General features: G+C 45.3%; 1 protein-coding gene across 1 annotated transcript in view; it reads left to right on the top strand.

The window, feature by feature from the left end:
- Positions 1–872: 872 nt before the first annotated feature.
- The window catches only part of CAPN2 (calpain 2), a 78,445-nt gene continuing 56,544 nt past the window's right edge, over positions 873–22,773 (top strand). Inside the window, exon 1 of the mRNA XM_040430576.1 lies at positions 873–1,189. Within this exon, the coding sequence (XP_040286510.1) occupies positions 953–1,189 (237 nt within the window). The 5' untranslated portion in view covers positions 873–952. The remainder of the gene's footprint in view (positions 1,190–22,773) is intronic.

Here is a 22,773-nt window from a genome sequence, read left to right as displayed (position 1 = left end):
GCGGTGCTCCAGTAGCGCCGCGGCCTTCTCACTGTTTACCACCGGCCCACTGACGTCACGACTAGTATTAATAGCCTGGGCGGGGCTAAGCTCTGTTCACTTGAATGGAGCTTAGCCCCGCCCACGCTAGTTGACACTAGTCGTGACGTCAGTGGGCCGGTGGTAAACAGTAAGAGACCGCGGCGCTGCTGGAGCGCTGCTGCCTTCTCAAACAGCTGATCGGCGGGGGTCCCGGGTGTCGGACCCCCGCCGATCAGATGCTGATGATCTATCCAGAGGATAGTTTATCAGTTAAAACAAAGTGCAGAACCCCTTTAAAGTTTACTACTCTACGAGGTGTGTGGTGGAGGGCGTGATTGCATGCTGGGGTGTGGGAAGGCGGGATCCAGGGGCCCAAGTAAATTTTTGCCCAGGGTCCAATCAATATTAAAGACGGCCCTGGCTGGAGGGTCTGAATGAGGCGACTGAAGGAGTAAAACAAGAAATAAATAAATATTCTTTACTGCGCTGTTTTTTAAAAATTTGTTTTTGCCTTCTTTTTTTTTGCTCTTTGATGATTTTATATTATAAATGTTTTTTTCTTTTCTTATAATTATATTTTTATATCACCCAGTCCAGGTTTTCTATATCACTTGGATCTGTGACTATGACACGGGGTTCAGAATAATGACGCTGACACTTGGGGTACAGGATAATGACACTGACATTTGGGGTACAGGACAATGACACTTGGGGTACAGGACATTGATAACACTTCGGGCGCTGTCTCAACAGCAGCTGCGGTAACACTGCGGTTTCCTCCGCTGGATGTGACTGTGCAGACGGAGCAGTCGGGGCCGCACCCTGCAGCAGGCGGTTGGGGGCGGGGCCTCTCTCCGGTGACGTCACTGTGCTCCGCAGCCTCCGCTCAGCTCCCCGGTCCCCACTGTTTCCCCGGAGCAGTGAGCGCAGGATGTTCGGCGCCGCCGCCCAGGTGGCCTATAACCGGGCAGTGGCCGATGGGTACGGCTCCAATGAGAAGGCGGTGCGGTACCTGGGCCAGGACTACGAGGCGCTGAGGAGCGAGTGTCTGCAGTCCGGCAGCCTCTTCCAGGACTCCTTCTTCCCGGCCATCCACTCCTCGCTGGGCTTCAATGAGCTGGGGCAGAACTCCTCCAAGGTCCAGGGAGTGGTGTGGAAGAGACCCCCGGTAAGTGCCTGCCGAGGAACTACAAGTCCCATCAGGGTAGGAACACGATAGGACTTGTAGTAGCAGAGCAGCCTGACTACAGGATGGGACCAAGTGATATACAGCTGACAACTGACAACTAGATCAGTAGATTAAATTCATAGAAATCTGTGCAGTATTACTATATGTGATCTGTATGGCTGTATACATAGGATCTGTGTGCGGCATTACTATATGTGCACTGTATGCCAGTATACATAGGATCTGTGTGCGGCATTACTATATGTGCACAGTATGGCTGTATACATAGGATCTGTGTGCGGCATTACTATATGTGCACTGTATGGCTGTATACATAGGATCTGTGTGTGGCAATACTATATGTGCGCCGTATGGCTGTATACATAGGATCTGTGTGCGGCATTACTATATGTGCACTGTATGGCTGTATACATAGGATCTGTGTGTGGCATTACTATATGTGCACTGTATGGCTGTATACATAGGATCTGTGTGCGGCATTACTATATGTGATCTGTATGGCAGTATACATAGGATCTGTGTGCGGCATTACTATATGTGCACAGTATGGCTGTATACATAGGATCTGTGTGCGGCATTACTATATGTGCACTGTATGCCAGTATACATAGGATCTGTGTGCGGCAATACTATATGTGCACAGTATGGCTGTATACATAGGATCTGTGTGCGGCATTACTATATGTGATCTGTATGGCAGTATACATAGGATCTGTGTGCGGCATTACTATATGTGCACAGTATGGCTGTATACATAGGATCTGTGTGCGGCATTACTATATGTGCACTGTATGCCAGTATACATAGGATCTGTGTGCGGCATTACTATATGTGATCTGTATGGCAGTATACATAGGATCTGTGTGCGGCAATACTATATGTGCACAGTATGGCTGTATACATAGGATCTGTGTGCGGCATTACTATATGTGCACTGTATGCCAGTATACATAGGATCTGTGTGCGGCATTACTATATGTGCACTGTATGGCTGTATACATAGGATCTGTGTGCGGCATTACTATATGTGCGCTGTATGGCTGTATACATAGGATCTGTGTGTGGCATTACTATATGTGCACCGTATGGCTGTATACATAGGATCTGTGTGCGGCATTACTATATGTGATCTGTATGCCAGTATACATAGGATCTTTGTGCGGCATTACTATATGTGATCTGTATGGCAGTATACATAGGATCTGTGTGCGGCATTACTATATGTGCACTGTATGGCTGTATACATAGGATCTGTGTGCGGCATTACTATATGTGCGCCGTATGGCTGTATACATAGGATCTTTGTGCGGCATTACTATATGTGATCTGTATGGCAGTATACATAGGATCTGTGTGCGGCATTACTATATGTGCACCGTATGGCAGTATACATAGGATCTGTGTGCGGCATTACTATATGTGCGCTGTATACATAGGATCTGTGTGCGGCATTACTATATGTGCACCGTATGGCTGTATACATAGGATCTGTGTGCGGCATTACTATATGTGCGCCGTATGGCTGTATACATAGGATCTGTGTGCGGCATTACTATATGTGCACTGTATGGCTGTATACATAGGATCTGTGTGCGGCATTACTATATGTGCACTGTATACATAGGATCTGTGTGCGGCATTACTATATGTGCACTGTATGACAGTATACATAGGATCTGTGTGCGGCATTACTATATGTGCACTGTATGCCAGTATACATAGGATCTGTGTGCGGCATTACTATATGTGCGCTGTATACATAGGATCTGTGTGCGGCATTACTATATGTGCGCTGTATGGCTGTATACATAGGATCTGTGTGCGGCATTACTATATGTGATCTGTATGACAGTATACATAGGATCTGTGTGCGGCATTACTATATGTGCACTGTATGGCTGTATACATAGGATCTGTGTGCGGCATTACTATATGTGCACAGTATGGCTGTATACATAGGATCTGTGTGCGGCAGTACTATATGTGATCTGTATGCCAGTATACATAGGATCTGTGTGCGGCATTACTATATGTGCACAGTATGGCTGTATACATAGGATCTGTGTGCGGCATTACTATATGTGCACCGTATGACAGTATACATAGGATCTGTGTGCGGCATTACTATATGTGCACTGTATGGCAGTATACATAGGATCTGTGTGCAGCATTACTATATGTGTGCTGTATGGCTATATACATAGGATCTGTGTGCGGCATTACTATATGTGCGCTGTATGGCTGTATACATAGGATCTGTGTGCGGCATTACTATATGTGATCTGTATGCCAGTATACATAGGATCTGTGTGCGGCATTACTATATGTGCACTGTATGGCTGTATACATAGGATCTGTGTGCGGCATTACTATATGTGCACCGTATGGCAGTATACATAGGATCTGTGTGCGGCATTACTATATGTGCGCTGTATGGCTGTATACATAGGATCTGTGTGCGGCATTACTATATGTGCGCTGTATGCCAGTATACATAGGATCTGTGTGCAGCATTACTATATGTGCGCTGTATACATAGGATCTGTGTGCGGCATTACTATATGTGCACAGTATGGCTGTATACATAGGATCTGTGTGCGGCATTACTATATGTGCACTGTATGGCAGTATACATAGGATCTGTGTGCGGCATTACTATATGTGCACTGTATGGCTGTATACATAGGATCTGTGTGCGGCATTACTATATGTGCACTGTATGGCTGTATACATAGGATCTGTGTGCGGCATTACTATATGTGCGCTGTATACATAGGATCTGTGTGCGGCATTACTATATATGTGATCTGTATGCAGTATACATAGGATCTGTGTGCGGCATTACTATATGTGCACAGTATGGCTGTATACATAGGATCTGTGTGCGGCAGTACTATATGTGATCTGTATGCCAGTATACATAGGATCTGTGTGCGGCATTACTATATGTGCACAGTATGGCTGTATACATAGGATCTGTGTGCGGCATTACTATATGTGTGCTGTATACATAGGATCTGTGTGCGACATTACAGAGGTAGACATGTATGGCATATCCTATCAATATGCCCTAAATATCCCAAATGGGAATTCTTCTACCCCAGGGGTGTAGGAGATGGGAATACCCCAAAAAGGCTTTACGCATGTATTGTAATGTAAATAGCAGAATCTGAATGTGGCCTAGGGGGTCCATGTCTGTAGTGTAGGGGGCCACAGGATTCTTTAGGTCCGTACTGTGCCGCCATACACCTGCAACTTCAAACAGGCACACAAAGCTAATTTTTCCTTAATAAACGTCCCCCATATCTGCCCAAGGGTCTGTAATACAGACATGTCTATGGACTTCATGGATCTCAAGTCTCCCGGACGTTCAGGGAGTCTCCCTCTATTACCCTAAGTTCACACCTGAGCGTTTTACAGCGCGTTCCTACGCGCTGTAAAACGCACAACAAGGAGAAACCAATGCTTCCCTATGGGAATGGTTCTCACCTGGGCGTTTTACAGCGCGTTCCCGTACATAGACTTTCGGGAACGCGCGACAATGGGCGTTCGCTTGTCTCTGTATGCACGCTTGTAAACGCCCGTACAATCGCGCATACAGAGCGCTCCTTTCAGACCGCTCAGGTGTGAACCCAGGGTTAGATAGCGGCTCCCTGACACCATGTGAGACAATATATCCCGAAAGGTTCACTGGTAGCAGAGCAGAGAGATAAGAGAAGTGACAGGACACAGAGTTTAGATTACAGGTTGAATTAACCCTTTAGGGTCAAATTGGCTTCCCAAGGAGATCTATATGTTAAAGGCATCTCTTCTTCTGTCTCATTCAGTAGCTATAGAACTATTGAGAGAGATGTATTTTTTTTAAATACATTTACACATTTAACCCTCCATTTTAATTATATTATTTACCCCACTGTTAAATTCACACCCCCTGGATGCTTTAATCATATACATAAATATGATAATTTGGGGCAGGGTAATGAGCCCAGTCCTCCACACCATAGCGCAAAGTGTGCAGATACTGCATATGTCTGGAAAATGTAATAAAAAGTTTGTGAAAGAAAAAAAAAGAAAACCTCCCTGAAATGAGTTTTTGCAGGTTGGGATGTCTGGGACTTCATGTGCCGCCATATAGTGTGAATTAATATAGTTTTATCTGGTAAAATCTCACAGCGCATTTACCTAGAAAGTGATTAGCGTACGGTAATTAGTGTATGAGGCGCTCCCCGGAGAGGTCCTCTGTCAGAATGGATTCACCTCTTACGTATATATCATAAGTCTATTTATGAGAGAGCACCTGCTCCTGGGCATGCCACTCACATTTTGCATTGCAAAGTGCTCGGTGTCGCCCCCTCCCCCCACAGGATGCTCACCTGTTGGAGAATACAATGTGGGGCGGCCATTTTTGTTCTTTTCATAATAAGTCGGATCAGTTTCTGACTGGAAAGCGGAGACTTTCCATTCTTTTCTATGCGGCCAGGAACTGGGTGTAACCTCATTAGTGACCCCACCACCACCTGCAGATGGCTCCGATCTATTATATATAATTATTTGAAAGGAAATTGACAAAAAACAGACTCTCTCATGGTCATTATTCCCTCAGAAATGCCCATGTGTTCAGGCCGTCGCCTAGCAACAGCAGGAATCATGGCTGATGGGTCGCAGGTGTTGGAAAATGGGTAAAAAATGGGGACTTCTGTTCGGTCAAACCTTGGACTGCCCTGAGTAACGCTCACAAATGGCGGTCTCACCACTGGGACCCCACAGCGAGCGTGACAAGTAAGAGTCTGAAGGTTGAGCATGCACAGGGGATGCGCATCCGATTGGTGGCGGTCCAACCGCTGTGAAGCCCGCCGATCACAATAACGGGGAGACTTTGTGTCCGTACGAACGTAGGATTATAAATTACAAACGCGGGGAAATTGATCAAACTCTGTGCCACGTAAAACTGGTTTAATTGCCCATAGCAACCAACCAGTTTCCTCCTTTCATTTTTCAGAGCTCAGTTGGAAAATGAAACGGTCAATCTGATTGGTTGCTATGGGCAACTAAGCCGATTTAAATTTTCACCAGTTTTAATAAATCTCCTCCATAGTTGCCAGCAGTCTCTAATTTTCCGAAACAGTCCATGCAAATTTGGGCCATCCAGGGGCGAAATTGGGTGGGGCTTACATAACAGTTTGAACAGTTTGGTTACTCAGGGGCTGGGCCTATTTATGTAACGTCGTTAGGTATACCAACACCTATTTCTAACTAATAAGTGCTAAACGAAGTGCATAATGAATTAAACACGCATACACTAAGCCGAGCGGAGATAAAATTGGCCGCGGCCATCTTTATTAAAGAGTAAACATTTATTATTAATCAAAAACCGGTCATAAATGTTCACTTTAACCTCTTAAGGACATAGGGCGTACAGGTACGCCCTTGTGCCCTGGTACTTAAGGACACAGGGCGTACATGTACGCCCTGTGTATTTTCGATCACCGCCGGGCGGCGGGCGGTGATCGGAACCCCGTGCCTGCTCAAATCATTGAGCAGGCACTTGGGGCAAATGCGCCGGGGGGTCCGGTGACCCCCCCATGTATGCGATCGCAGAAAACCGCAGGTCAATTCAGACCTGCGGTTTTCTGCGTTTCCGGGTTGTTCGGGTCTCTGAAGACCCGATAACCCGGAACAGGATGGTGATGGTGGTGTGATTTCACCCCACCAATCACCATCCAGCGATCCTGAGTGATGATGGTGACATCACCACTTAGGATCGCTTTCCGATTGGTCTGTGGGCGGTCCGGCGCCAAATTCAAAAGAGGCAGGCGCTCCTCTCCTCCTCCTTTTGTGTTCCGGAGCCGGAGGAGAGAGGAGCTGCCTGCACGTGTGCCCACCATCGTTGCCAGCACCCCCAGGACCCGATCTGTGCCCCCAGGACCCGATCTGTGCCCCAGCACCCCCCATCAGGTACATAGGGACAGCATAGGGAAAGTTTGTTTTAGGCAGGGAAAAAAAAGGGAAAGTTAGTTTCTGAACTTTTCTTACTTTGATTGCATCACCCTAAGTTAGGGTGTCTGGGGTCCACAGCACAGCTGTGTGACCCTAGACCCCCCCAGGGGTGCTGCCACTTGCCCCCCCCCCACCCCCTCCCCCCCCCCCACCTTTTTTGGGGTGCATTTTTTTTTATTTTTTTTTGTACGCTGATTGTGGCCGGCACTTAGTGTCCGGCCACTGTTAGCGCATCGCACACCCCACCGCTGATCAACTTCGGACAGTTGATCAGCGGTTTTGATTTTTTTCCCTCACATTTTTTGCCCTTTTTTTAGTTAGTTTATTTTATTTTTTTTCTGTTAGTTTTAGGGTGAGTTCGTGAACACCCGTGCCCCCACACACACGCACACAAAATAAAGAGTTACACACACGCACATATACACGCAGACACACACTCCCCTATGGCCCGCCGGACGTTCTCGGCCGAGGAGGCATACGCCCAGCTTGCCTCCGACTCCGAGAGTCCCAGTGAGGATGAGGATGACCCCACATTCCTGTTGTCATCCGCATCCTCCTCATCATCTAGCGATGATGATGAGCCCCCAAGGCGGCGGAGACGCCGCCAGGCGGAGCAAGGGGACCGCCATGTTAGGGACCCTGTGGCCCACACTAGTACGAGCAGCTCTGGGGCTCGTACTGGTTTCCCGGCCCACCAGTTAAATCCACCGGAGCCCCCTTCCGGTGAACTTGTCTGGTGTAGCCCAGAGCGATACGAGCCCGTGATTCCTGATTTTGTAGGCCAATCAGGAATCCAGATTTCCACAGTGGGCTACACTGAATATGACTTTTTTTGTCATTTTTTCAGTGACCCACTGGTAAATCTGATGGTGGAGCAGACGAATCTGTACGCCCAACAGTTCGTCGCTCAACACCCGGGCTCCTTTTTGGCCAGGCCCGGTGGCTGGACGCCGGTCAGTGCAGCCGAAATGAGGATATTTTGGGGCCTCGTGCTGCATATGGGCCTGGTCAAAAAACCCAGTGTCAGGCTGTACTGGAGTGGGGACGTCCTATACCAGGCCCCACTTTACAGTACAGCCATGACACGCTCCCGGTTTGAGGCCATCCGGAAATGTCTGCATTATTCCGATAATGCAGCATGTCCCCCCCGAGGTGATCCTGCCCATGACCGTCTGTATAAGATACGGCCGGTCATCGATCACTTTGGGGCCAAATTCATGGAGGCCTATGTACCTGGAAGGGAGGTCGCGGTTGATGAGTCTCTCATTGCGTTCAAGGGGAGACTCATTTTCCGCCAGTATGTGCCCTCCAAGCGGGCGAGGTATGGCGTGAAGCTATACAAAATTTGTGAGAGTACCTCAGGGTACACTTACAAATTTCGTGTGTACGAGGGGCGAGATTCCCGGATTCAACCCCCAGAATGTCCCCCCACTCTGGGTGTTACCGGGAAACTTGTGTGGGACCTTATGTACCCACTGCTGGATAAGGGTTACCACCTTTACGTGGATAACTTTTATACCAGTATCCCCTTGTTCCAGTCCCTTGCCGCCAGATCCACGTCCGCTTGTGGGACCGTGCGGAAAAATCAACGCGGCCTCCCTGCCCACCCCCTCCAGGTACCTATCCCCAGGGGTGAGACCCGTGCCCTTACCACTGGAAACCTGTTGCTGGTCAGGTATAAGGACAAGAGGGATGTCCTTATGCTGTCCACAATTCATGGTAACGGCATCACCCCTGTCCCTGTGCGAGGTACCGCGGCAACGGTCCTCAAGCCCGATTGTATCGTCGCCTACAATCGGTATATGGGAGGAGTTGATCTCTCGGATCAAGTCCTCAAGCCATATAATGCCATGCGCAAAACCCGGGCATGGTACAAAAAAGTTGCGGTCTACTTGGTGCAGGTTGCCATGTACAACTCTTTTGTACTATCCCGAAGCGCTGGCAGCACAGGGACATTCCTCCAGTTCTATGAGGCAGTCCTCAAGGACCTGATCTTTTCGGACCGGGAAAGAGCAGGCCGGAGTACCTCGGGAACTGTAGGTGCCCGGATCGTCCCTGGCCAACACTTTCCAGGTGTGGTCCCCCATACTGGAAAGAAGGGACGAACCCAAAAAAAGTGCAGAGTGTGTCGCAGGAGGGGGATACGGAAGGACACGACTACTCAGTGCGACACGTGCCCCGATCATCCGGGCCTCTGCATTGACGGTTGCTTCAGGGAGTATCACACTTCCATGGAGTACTAAATTTATATCCCAATTTAGCACTGACATCGGATAAAAAAAAATGGTTCTCAGACCTGAGACACCCAAAAAAACTAAAATAATTTATTAAAAGTAGACATATTAGGTATCGCCGCGTCGGTAATAATCTCCTCTATAAAACTACCCCATGACCAACCCCCCCAGATTAACACGGTCAAGAAAAAAAAAAAAAAAAAGGTGCAAAAAAAGTTTTTTTTTGTCACCTTACATAATAAAAAGTTTAATAGCAAGCGATCAAAAAGTCATATAGCCCCCAAAATAGTGCCAATAAAACCGTCCGCTCCTCCCGCAAAAAATGAGCCCCCACATGAGATAATTGGATAAAAAAAATAAAAATAAAATGACCCTTAGACTTTAGAGATACCCAAAAAAAAGATTTGTATCAAAAAAGATAATATAGTCAAAAACCTAAATAATTGTAAAAAAAGTAGACTTATTAGGTATTGCCGCGTCCGTAAGAATCTCCTCTATAAAAATATCCCATGACCTAACCCCCCAGATTAACACGGTTAAAAAAAAAAAAAAAACGGTGCCAAAACCGCTATTTTTGGCACTTTTACATTTCAATCCGTTTTTTCCGGTAACAAAACAAGGGTTAACAACCAAACAAAACTTAATATTTATTACCCTGATACTGCAGTTTACAGAAACACCACATTTGTGGTCGTAAACTGCTGTATCAGTAAAAGGGAGGCCGCAAAAGGAAAGGACCGACATGGTTTCTGGAAGGCCGATTTTGATGGCCTTTTTTATTGACACCATGTCCCTTTTGAAGCCCCCCTGATGCACTCTAGAGTAAAAACTCCCCAAAACTGACCCCATCTAAGAAACTACACCCCTCAAGGTATTCAAAACTGATTATACAAACTTTATTAACCCTTTAGGTGTTCCTCAACAGTTAATGGCAAATGGAGATGAAATTTCAGAATTAAAATTTTTGGTAACCTTGCCTCACAAAAATGTAATATAGAGCAACCAAAAATCATATTTACCCTAAAAATAGTCCCCAAAAAAATGCCACCTTATCCCGTAGTTTCCAAAATGGGGTCACTTTTAGGGAGTTTCTACTCCAGGGGTGCATCAGAGGGGTTGAAACAGGACACAGTGTAAATAAACCGGTCCATAAAAATCAGCCCTCCAAAAACCAAACGGCGCACCTTTCACTCTACGCCCCGCTGTGTGGCCGTACATTAGTTTACGGCCACATATTGGGTGTTTCTGTAAACGGCAGAGTCAGGGCAATAAAGATACAGTCTTGTTTGGCTGTTAACCCTTGCTTTGTTAGTGGAAAAAATGGGTTAAAATGGAAAATAAGGCAAAAAAATGAAATTTTCAAATTTCATCCCCATTTGCCAATAACTCTTGTGCAACACCTAAAGGGTTAACGACGTAAGTAAAATCAGTTTTGAATACCTTGAGGGGTGTAGTTTCTTAGATGGGGTCACTTTTAGGGAGTTTCTACTCTAGGGGTGCATCAGGGGGGCTTCAAATGGGACATGGTGTAAATAAACCAGTCCATAAAAATCAGCCCTCCAAAAACCAAACGGCGCACCTTTCACTCTACGCCCCGCTGTGTGGCCGTACAGTAGTTTACGGCCACATATTTGGTGTTTCTGTAAACGGCAGAGTCAGGGCAATAAAGATACAGTCTTGTTTGGCTGTTAACCCTTGCTTTGTTAGTGGAAAAAATGGGTTAAAATGGAAAATTAGACAAAAAAATGAAATTCTCAAATTTCATCCCCATTTGCCAATAACTCTTGTGCAACACCTAAAGGGTTAACGACGTATGTAAAATCAGTTTTGAATACCTTGAGGGGTGTAGTTTCTTAGATGGGGTCACTTTTAGGGAGTTTCTACTCTAGGGGTGCATCAGGGGGCTTCAAATGGGACATGGTGTAAATAAACCAGTCCATAAAAATCAGCCCTCCAAAAACCAAACGGCGCACCTTTCACTCTACGCCCCGCTGTGTGGCCGTACAGTAGTTTACGGCCACATATTGGGTGTTTCTGTAAACGGCAGAGTCAGGGCAATAAAGATACAGTCTTGTTTGGCTGTTAACCCTTGCTTTGTTAGTGGAAAAAATGGGTTAAAATGGAAAATTAGACAAAAAAATGAAATTCTCAAATTTCATCCCCATTTGCCAATAACTCTTGTGCAACACCTAAAGGGTTAACGACGTATGTAAAATCAGTTTTGAATACCTTGAGGGGTGTAGTTTCTTAGATGGGGTCACTTTTAGGGAGTTTCTCCTCTAGGGGTGCATCAGGGGGCTTCAAATGGGACATGGTGTAAATAAACCAGTCCATAAAAATCAGCCCTCCAAAAACCAAACGGCGCACCTTTCCCTCTACGCCCCGCTGTGTGGCCGTACAGTAGTTTACGGCCACATATTGGGTGTTTCTGTAAACGGCAGAGTCAGGGCAATAAAGATACAGTCTTGTTTGGCTGTTAACCCTTGCTTTGTTAGTGGAAAAAATGGGTTAAAATGGAAAATTAGACAAAAAAATGAAATTCTCAAATTTCATCCCCATTTGCCAATAACTCTTGTGCAACACCTAAAGGGTTAACGACGTATGTAAAATCAGTTTTGAATACCTTGAGGGGTGTAGTTTCTTAGATGGGGTGATTTTTGGGTGGTTTCTATTATGTAAGCCTCGCAAAGTGACTTCAGACCTGAACTGGTCCCTAAAAATTTAGTTTTTGTAAATTTCTGAAAAATTTCAAGATTTGCTTCTAAACTTCTAAGCCTTATAACATCCCCAAAAAATAAAATATCATTCCCAAAACAATTCTAACATGAAGTAGACATATGGGGAATGTAAAGTCATCAGAATTTTTGGGGGTATTACTATGTATTACAGAAGTAGAGAAACTGAAACTTTGAAATTTGCTAAATTTTTCCAAATTTTTGTTAAATTAGGTATTTTTTGGTGCAAAAAAAAATAATTTTTTGACTTCATTTTACCACTGTCATGAAGTACAATATGTGACGAAAAAACAATCTCAGAACGGCCTGGATAAGTCAAAGTGTTTTAAAGTTATCAGCACTTAAAGGGACTCTGGTCAGATTTGCAAAAAATGGCCTGGTCCTAAGGTGTAAAAAGGCTGTGTCCTTAAGGGGTTAATAAAAAATTCATTATGTAATTATTTGCTAAAATTGAATGTCCCCTCACCTGGGTGAGCGAATTACCCCTCCTTCTAAAAAAGAGGCCATGACAACCCATAAAAGACATAAAAAGAAAGATGGACGTCAGAAAAGGGGGGGAGGGCCGGGAACCGAGGTGAACGAACTCCAGAGGTAAAGAGATCGACAGCTCCAGATCCCAGAACCACTATTTTTATAACAAGGCAGGTGGGTCACGTGGATTTTATTTAGCCGCCATATTCCCATTGGATGGAACTATAACCCAAACTCCCTCCAAAATCCTTAAAGGGGTTGTCCGGGCTTTTTCATATTGATGACCTATCCTCAGGATAGGTACTCAATATCAGATCGGTTGGGGTCCGACATCCGGCACCACCGCCAATCAGCTGTATGAGGTGTATTGTGCATGCCGTCTCCTCATACAGATGATCGCCGGGGGTGCTCACCCGCCGATCTGATAGTGATGACCTATCCTGAGGATAGGTCATCAATATTAAAAGCCCGGAGAACCCCTAATGTCTAAGGAAAGATCCACATCGGTAATTATAATTCCACTTGCATCCCTCCTTGAAGGGGATGTGCCATGGCGGATGTAAAAAAAAAGAAAATCGAACATAAAGTACATGACAATCTAGACCGGCCCTGTACCTCACATGGGTCCAGAGATCTCCCCATTCATTGCTCTGCTAGATTGTCCTCAGCTGGCAGCGCAGGGGTGTGTCCTTTGTGCTGCAGCTCTCTCCCTATCAGAGCTTAGGGGTGTGTGTCCTTTCTGCTGCAGCTCTCTCCCTATCAGAGCTTAGGGGTGTGTGTCCTTTGTGCTGCAGCTCTCTCCCTATCAGAGCTCAGGGGTGTGTGTCCTTTGTGCTGCAGCTCTCTCCCTATCAGAGCTCAGGGGTGTGTGTCCTTTGTGCTGCAGCTCTCTCCCTATCAGAGCTCAGGGGTGTGTGTCCTTTGTGCTGCAGCTCTCTCCCTATCAGAGCTCAGGGGTGTGTGTCCTTTGTGCTGCAGCTCTCTCCCTATCAGAGCTCAGGGGTGTGTGTCCTTTCTGCTGCAGCTCTCTCCCTATCAGAGCTTAGGGGCTGTGTTCTTTCTGCTGCAGCTCTTTCCCTGTAACTGTCACAGTTTCTTACAGACACAAGACCCCCCATTCTTATGATCGACGGGGTTTTCCACCGATCAGATGACTGTCACCTATCTTGGGACATCCCCTTTAATGGCATATCCCACGTTACACTTCCTGTAGATATTGGTCATCGTCCATATTTTAACATATTTCACCCTAATCAATCCTCCCCCTCCCCCCCCCCCCCCCGATCTTGGACACTGATTATTTTTGGGTTCCCGTTTATTCAACTCAGTATTTAGTCCTTCATCGATAAAAGGTATCTAATGAAATACGACAGAATTTTTTTTTTATTTCATGAACAGCAAGCAGAGGTTTTGAAAACGAAAAGTTTTAGATGCCTTCACAAAAAAAGTGGAAAAGCCCTTTAAATGCTGACTGTGACCGATCCGTTCTTATGGCCTAATCACAACATAGATGGTGGTCGCTGCTAAAAGCCAAGAATCGCCGCGTCGGCGTTCGTCCATTAGCAGGGATCAATAATGGAAGGGTTTTATGGAGCCGGACGTCGGCAGGACGCCCCAGAGAGTGATGTATAGAGGTTAATAACGCTCTGAGTGCCGTACACTTGGAATACCTAATGTTTTAATGGGATCCGTCTCCATGTTTGTTACTTTGCATTAAATAGAAGAGGGAAACCATACGGCAAATTTTTGTTGCAAACTTTTCACATTAAGAATAATTTTCTTTTTAAATCATTAGAAATTCTCGTGAAACTGTTTTTCTAGCTGTGCGACTGGTACTTTTTAGGCCCCATCCACACGTCCGCAATTTTCGTTCCGCATTTTGCGGAACGGAATTGCGGACCCATTCACTTCTATGGGGCCGCACGATGTGCGGCTTCGGCTCCGGAAATGCGGACCCACACTTCCGGGTCCGCATTTCCGTTCCCGAAAAAAATAGAACATGCCCTATTCTTGTCCACATTTGTGGACAAGAATAGGCATATTCTATAAGTGCCGGCGATGTGCGGTCCGCAAAATGCTACGGACGTGTGAATGGACCATTACTTTCACTTCTAAGAGGTCATGAACAACTGATAACTGAGCTATAATGAGTGTTTATATTATCAGAGATAAGGAGCCCTTCAGATTAGCTGGCTGACTGAACAGAGAGAAAATTCAGATCCCTCTTTAGAGCATCTCAGTCCTGTACAGAAAAAAGGGCTCCATATTTGTAATAAATAGCAATTAAAAAAATGATTTTTAGTGCAAAATGAGTACAATGCAATAATAAAAAAACAAAAATTCCCCCGAAAGGTGTACATAGCCTTTAAAGGTTTTTCCAGGACTTAGATACTGATGCATCAGTAGCAGATTGGTGGGGGTCCGACACTGGTCACCCCTTCGGATCAGCTGTTTCGAGCAGGTGCAAAAAACTGTATAGTGGATGCAAGTGTGTAACCTCCGGTGTATTGCAGTTCAGCTCCCATTCAAGTGAACTGCACGGTCACTACACAGTCAGCGGCACATTCTGCATCCTGATTCCGTCCACTGCATAGTTTCCGGGGGCTCCCCGAAACAGCTGATCAGTAGGGGTGACGGGTGTCGGACCCCTGCCGACCTGACATTGATGGCCTATCCTGAGGACAGATCGTCAGTATCTAAGTACCGGAAAATCCCTTTTAGTTTCAAAATATATGCAAAAAAAAAAGTTGTCATATTGACTATTTTTTGCCCCAAGCAGAATCTACAATCCCAGCCAGAAGTGTAGAGATTGGGAACCAAAACTACCGGGCACATAATAGGAGGTTCTGTGAAGGCGACACAGACCATACGCTCGTACCCTGTAGATCAGTTCTTGTCTGCAGAGTCACTGGTATCGCCGAATGTGCAGGCAATCTGTAGAGAAAAAAAAAAGGCCTTGTATAATATGCAAATTACCCAATAGGTGCAATGAAGGCAGGGCCGTTGCACCCAGAGGCTCCACTCCCTGTCTCTTATGCCGCATCCGAGCGCTGTGACAGACATTCATGCCTGGCCCTGAAGTTTCACAGGAGTGCATTGAGCACATGCGCACTAAAGGGATGATGATTGTTCATCTGTCTCCATACCTTTACTGCGCATGTCGAACGTGCTCAGACTTCAGGCCAGGCATGGCTATATTTTCACTGCCTGACCTCTCTGTCACAGTGCTGGGACGCGACATAGGAGACGGAACAGAGCCTCTGGGTGCAACGGCACCACCCTCATTGCACCTAGGGGGTAATTTGCATATTATAATAAAAGTCTTTTTTTTTTCTACAGATTGCCGGCCCATATGGCGATATCAGTGACATCATCAGACTCTATAGCCGCCGACCGTTTCACCTACTGGTTTGTGATGACAGAGGCCCTTTAACTCTTTGTTCTCGACATTTATATGGGGTTCGGATAGACCTAAACTAAAACTTGCCACCCTCCAAAGACCTAAAGAGTCGGCGGGCGCTGACGTCCCTAATTTATTTTTGTATTATTTAGCGGACAGCTCAGATTTATATCTAAGTGGGTCTCTGACTCTCCTTCACCTAATTCTGAACATCAGCTGCAATCTCTGTGGCCCGGGGGCTAAAGTCTCAACACATCCGACCGGTCCTTAGATTAGCCAGACAGGTTTGGTCGCATTCTATAGTGGAGTCTCCCTTCACTGCATATATATAGGGGAAATTCCCTTATGATGCAACTCTGGCCTCTCTCATTAACCACCTCAGCCCCCAGTGCTTAAACCCCCTTAATGACCAGACCACTTTTTACACTTCTGCGCTACACTACTTTCATCGTTTATTGCTCGGTCATACAACTTACCACCCAAATTAATTTTACCTCCTTTTCTTCTCACTAATAGAGCTTTCATTTGGTGGTATTTCATTGCTGCTCACATTTTTAAGTTTTTGGTTATTAATCGAAATTGACCGAAAATTTTTTCACTTTCAGTTGTAAAATTTTTCAAATAAAACTACATTTCTATATAAATTTTTCTCAAAATTTATTGTTCTACATGTCTTTGATAAAAAAAATTCAATAAGTGTATATTTATTGGCTTGCGCAAAAGTTATAGCGTTTACAAACTATGGTACAAAAATGTGAATTTCCGCTTTTTGCAGCAGCTCTGACTTTCTGAGCACCTGTCATGTTTCCTGAGGTTCTACAATGCCCAGACAGTAGAAACACCCCACAAATGACCCTATTTCGGAAAGTAGACACCCTAAGGTATTCGCTGATGGGCATAGTGAGTTCATGGAAGTTTTTATTTTTTGTCACAAGTTAGCGGAAAATGATTTATTTATTTATTTATTTTTTTTCTTACAAACTCTCATATTCCACTAACTTGTGACCAAAAAATAAAAACTTCCATGAACTCACTATGCCCATCACGAAATACCTTGGGGTGTTTTCTTTCCAAAATGGGGTCACTTGTTGGGTATTTATACTGCCCTGGCATTCTAGGGGACCTAAAGCGTAAGAAGTAGTTTGGAATCCAAATGCGTAAAAAATGCCCTGTGAAATCGGAAAGATACTCTTTGGAATTTGCGCCCCTTTGCTCACCTAGGCTGCAAAAAAGTGTCACATGTGGTATCGCCGTAATCAGGAGAAGTAGGGCAATGTGTTTTGGGGTGTCTTTTTACATATACCCATGCTGGGTGAGAGAAATATCTCTGTAAAAGTCAACTTTTCCCATTTTTTTTTATTTTTTTATACAAAGTTGTCATTTTAGAGAGATATTTCTCTCACCCAGCATGGATATATGTAAAAAGACACCCCAAAACACATTGCCCAACTTCTCCTGAGTACGGCGATACCACATGTGTGACACTTTTTTTGCAGCCTAGGTGCGCAAAGGGGCCCAAATTCTAAAGAGCACCTTTAGGATTTCACAGGGCCTTTTTTACGCATTTGGATTCCAAATTACTTCTCACGCTTTAGGTCCCCTAAAATGCCAGGGCAGTATAAATACCCCACAAGTGACCCCATTTTGGAAAGAAGACACCCCAAGGTATTCCCTCTGACCGCCTTTCTACTAACTTGTTATGCTGCCGATATCCCGTGCCTGCGCACTCATTCCTTTGGCCGGCACATGCGCACTACGATGCCCATTCCTTGTACGGCATCACAGTAACTATTGCGCATGCGCCGGCTAACGACGCGAAAACACAACAAAGGAGGCGGTCCATCGGCGCATGCGCATTAATTACTGTGATGCCGTACAAGGAATGGGCATCGCAGTGCGCATGCGCCGGCCAAAGGAATGAGTGCGCAGGCGCGGGATATCGGCAGCATAACAAGTTAGTAGAAAGGCGGTCAGAGGGAAAGGATGGGCGGGGGGACGCAATGAAAAGGCTGAGCAAGCAGGGCACCTAAGAGACTAACGCCGCCCCTGGGCACTTGCGAGCCCTTATTTGCATATCTTATAAAGATCATTTTTGATGGTTCTATGAGTCCAGGATTGATGCCAGAGGTAACGTTTTTATTAACTGTAAGGCCTATTGCACACGACCGTATGGCTTTTTCAGTGTTTTGCGGTCCGTTTTAAACGGATCCGTTGTTCCGTTTTTTTGTTTCCGTTCCGTTTTTCCGTTCCGTTTTTCCGTATGGCATATACAGTATACAGTAATATCATAGGAAAAATTGGGCTGGGCATAACCTTTTCAATAGATGGTTCCGCAAAAAACGGAACGGATACGGAAGACATACGGATGCATTTCCGTATGCATTCCGTTTTTTTGCGGACCCATAGACTTTAATGGAGCCACGGAACGTGATTTGCGGCCAAAGATAGGACATGTTCTATCTTTAAACGGAAATACGGAAACGGAATGCATATGGAACACATTCCGTTTTTTTTGCGGAACCATTGAAATGAATGGTTCCGTATACGGAACGCAAAAAACGGCCAGTAAACGGGAAAAAAAAACGTTCGTGGGCATGAGGCCTAAGCATGCTAGGGAGCTGTGGGAAGGGTTAAAAAAGTGAAATGCTGGTGACAGACTCCCTTTAATTGCAAAAATTACACCTTTGTTATCAGAAAAAATCAAAACTCTTTTATTCCTCAAAAAATTACCCCAAATCACTAATGAAACAACGATAGGAAATAATTCTTAACAAAACCAGATTTTTGACTAAACCAAGCTCCTTCAACCATCCTGGCCAAGGCTCAGCCGACCACTGACCACCGACAAAACGCTCCATAGCCCCAAGAACCCGATGCGTCAGTGAATAAACCTAAAGCACCAGCCTCCTTGAAATCTTCTTGCCATGTTCTGTGACCATTAAAATGAATTAAAAACTTTTCCAAAACGGCTAAATTGTCTCCTAAATCTTTAGTAATTCTAATATGCGCGTGAGGGGATTTTAACCCTTTAGTCGCCATATATAGTCTCCTTGAAAAAAAGTCTTCCCACTGGGATAACTCTTGACGCAAAGGCTAATAAGCCCAACAAAACTCTGTAAATCTTTCAACTGAGTTTTCTTTACCAATAGCATCTTCCTAATGGCTAAGAGGGTTTTATCTATTTTATCCATAAGGAAGCCTGAATTCCTTATTAACGGAAACAATTACGATACCTAAAAACTGTCTTCTCATGAGCTAAGGGAACACCAAATTGCTCACAGATCAGCATAAAACCAACCAACAAACTTGAACACTCGCTAAATGAACCTCATCTAAATAATGCAACGTACTTGACCACCCAACCACTTCTGTAACTACCCAATGTAAAAAGGAAGAAAACGTTTCAAAATAAAAACAAGACCAAGACAAACCCAATAGGGAGACATTTGTCAAAGGAAAAACTCACCATTAAATTGGAAACCCAATGAATTCAAACTGTCCGGATGAACTGGTAGTAGAAGAAAAGCAGATTTAATATCTGCCTTCGCCAAAAAGCAACCTTCGCCATAAGAACTCAATAAAGAAACTGCATCATCAAAGGACGTATAAGAAACCGATGTCGTCTCCTTATCCAAAGAATCATTAAGAGATGCCTTCAATGGGTAAGATAAATGGTGAATTAATCTAAAATCATTGGGAACTTTCTTTGGAACTAAGCCTAACTGGGACAGCCTAAAATCAGAAGAGGCTGGAGAATCAAAAGGGCCCTCAACCCTACCTTCCTTAATTTCTTTGTCAATCTTCTGTTTAACTATATACATATTACGTTTTACTGATGGCAAATTGTCAAACCAAACACAACCCTTACATAAAAACCAAACGAAAAACCACTAAGAATTATTTCCGCCTTCAGACGGTCTGGAAACAGTTCTAGCCAAGGCCGCATTTTTTGCAATTTCACTAGCGTCTGAGCTTTTTGAAAGTTCTCTGATATTTTGGCCTTGTGAAGAGGATTGATTTGATTTTTTTTAAAGCAGCGAAAACAGGGGTGTGAGCCTGCACAAAACAAACACTCGTGACGGTATCTGCAAGTAACTAGCCATTTGCAGGCTGATTCACTCCTTTTTTAATATTAGAACCAGGCGCCAATGAAATATTTGGCTTAGCTTGAAAACCAGCTCTTTGCTGTAACATCAAACTAAGCCAAAGTCCGTTATTAAATGTCCGTGGTGCAGACCTTTTCCTATCGTCCTCCGTCTCCTCTCCTTTCTTATCAAATTTAAATGGCTCTTTGGTGGAAGGAAGTAAAGACAAAATATCTATATACTCCTTCCTCCAAATTTTCTCTTTCAAGCCTGGGATAAATGAAACCCCAAAGGAGAGCCTTCCCAAGTCATGGCCTCCTTAAAGGGAACCTGTCACCTGCAAAAACGATCCCAAGCCGCCAGCAGTACCTGACGGTAGCCAGCAGCGTGTTTCCGACGATAATTTTCTTCCTGAAGGCCGATGCGGCTAAAGCTCAGAAAACTGTATTTTATCCCCTGTCGGCGCGCTTCTCTAGTCATGCTTGAACTCAAGGGGGCAGCGGCCTCCTTGCTTCAAGTCAAGATGGTTTTTGGAGGTGACAGGTTCCCTTTAAAGCAAGTTTCAGATACCCCAGGATCAACATCTAACACAGTCCTGCCATGTGAATTATCAGCAGCTGGAACAACCTTCCATGCTGCCGCAGGCTGATTATCCTAGCATTGAAGCTCCAGCCCAGTCAGAAAACAATTTGGCCAAGCTGAAAAGTAAATTACTATTATTAAAACCTAAGTTGGTGGGCACAGCATTGCTAAGCCCACATGGCGTCTCACCTGGTTCCTGAGCTGGTACCAAGGGGGCTGCGGTGGAAGCTGGCTGAGGCGCTCTACTCTGTACCCCAGACTGCCATGCAGCCCGTCCGGGGGAGGAGCGCCTGATGCCACTTCTTCTGCAGCTTGCTTCAGCCGGGGGAGTAGGATCTCGCCGGCCTCTTTGTTCTTCTTGAAACCCGGCATGGTTCTTCAGCGCTCAGAGGAGCGCCCCCTGCTGCTCCTGACGTTACCCTTCCGGTGATGTCACTCCGCTGCGTGACGTCACGTGGTCCCGCCTCCTCCTCGGCACGCCTTCAGCTAGACAACGCCGCAGCCAGTCTTCTCCTCCTCTTGACTCGGCGCGCAGGATGAGCTGCTTCAAAAGGTCCTCCATTCCGATCCTCCGGTAAGAATCCTTCTCTTGATTGTAGGCTCCAATCTTCAAATGAAGGTCGCCGGCTTCAGCTTCGGCTCTTCCGCCCTTTTCTTCTTGAAAGCTGGTCCTCGCCGCTGCTTGAACTTCAGCGCCATTTCAGCGCTGCTGCCGCTAGTTCGTCTTCTGCCCAGAAGTGCCGGCTCAGCTAGGTATAGCTCATTTGCAGCTGCGCCGACAATCTTCTGGGGCTTCACATTTAGCTCTTGGAGATGTCATTAGTCTAGGGGTTCACAAACTTTTTCCACCTGCACTGTGAATGTTTACATGGTGTGTTCAATAAAAACATGGTAACATTTAATTCTTTGTGTGTTATTAGTTTAAGCAGACTGTGATTGTCTATTGTTGTGACTTAGATGAAGATCAGATCACATTTTAAGACCAATTTGTGCAGAAATCCATATCATTCCAAAGGGTTCACAAACTTTTTCTTGCAACTGTAGGGCTGTATTATCCATCAGTGTTAAATCACCCCAGGGCGTCTGCTTCATATGGGCAGGATTCCCGCTAATGCCTGCCGTAGATCTGCTGCATCGGAGCAGACTTTGTCCATGTTGTTTGGTTATGTCCTTACGTTTCCTCATTTTGGACAGAAATATTATGGTGATTAACAGAGATATTACCGGGTGAAGCCTTATTCACACGTCCGTGTCCATGCTCGAATCCGTGAGCAGGTGGTCAGTGATGCATCTGTGAAGCTGTCCGTGAAGGATCCCTGTGTCCGTTTTTTGCTTTCCGTGTTGCGTCAGTTTTACACTGACACTGAACAGCTGAAAAATAATTTTTAAAGCATCTCTTCTTAATGATCCGTGAAATACAGACAAAATAGAGCATGCATCCGTGCTAAAAAAAAAACGACCCACGGACCGCGCTAAGACACTGACGTGTGAATACACACATTTCGCGGACGTGTGCTGTCCGTGAAACACTGACGTGTGAATGAGGCTTTAACCGGATCCACGATCACCTGAGATCTTCCCTCCTTGGTAATATTCGGGAGATGCGGGGTCGATCATGAACAGGTCCTATTGCGAGGTGCGTTATTTTACACTAAGGAAAGCTATTGCTATGAGATGGATGGGGGAAAGTCCTCCATCTTTGTCACAGTGGAGGAGGAATCTGGTAAATAGTCTCCTTCCATATGAAGTAAAATGAACATGAAAAATTCCATCAGCAGTGGGGGGGAGTGGTGCACCTCTCCTCAAACCCTCTTTAAGGGGCATCTGTCAGCAGTTTTGTACCTATGACACCGGCTGACCTGTTACATGTGCGCTTGGCAGCTGAAGGCATCTGTGTTGGTCCCATGTTCATATGTGCCCGCATTGCTGAGAAAAATGAAGGTTTAATATACGCAAATGAGCCTCTAGGAGCAACGGGGGCGTTATCGTTACACCTAGAGGCTCTGCAATTCTGCACTTTGATTGAAAACATCATCGCACCTGTTCCTATCAATGAAAG

Source organism: Bufo bufo, chromosome 4 (genome assembly GCF_905171765.1).
Source record: "Bufo bufo chromosome 4, aBufBuf1.1, whole genome shotgun sequence".
Lineage (NCBI taxonomy): Eukaryota > Metazoa > Chordata > Amphibia > Anura > Bufonidae > Bufo > Bufo bufo.
Note: the sequence above shows the minus strand (reverse complement) of the source record. Positions and strands in the feature narration are given on the sequence as shown.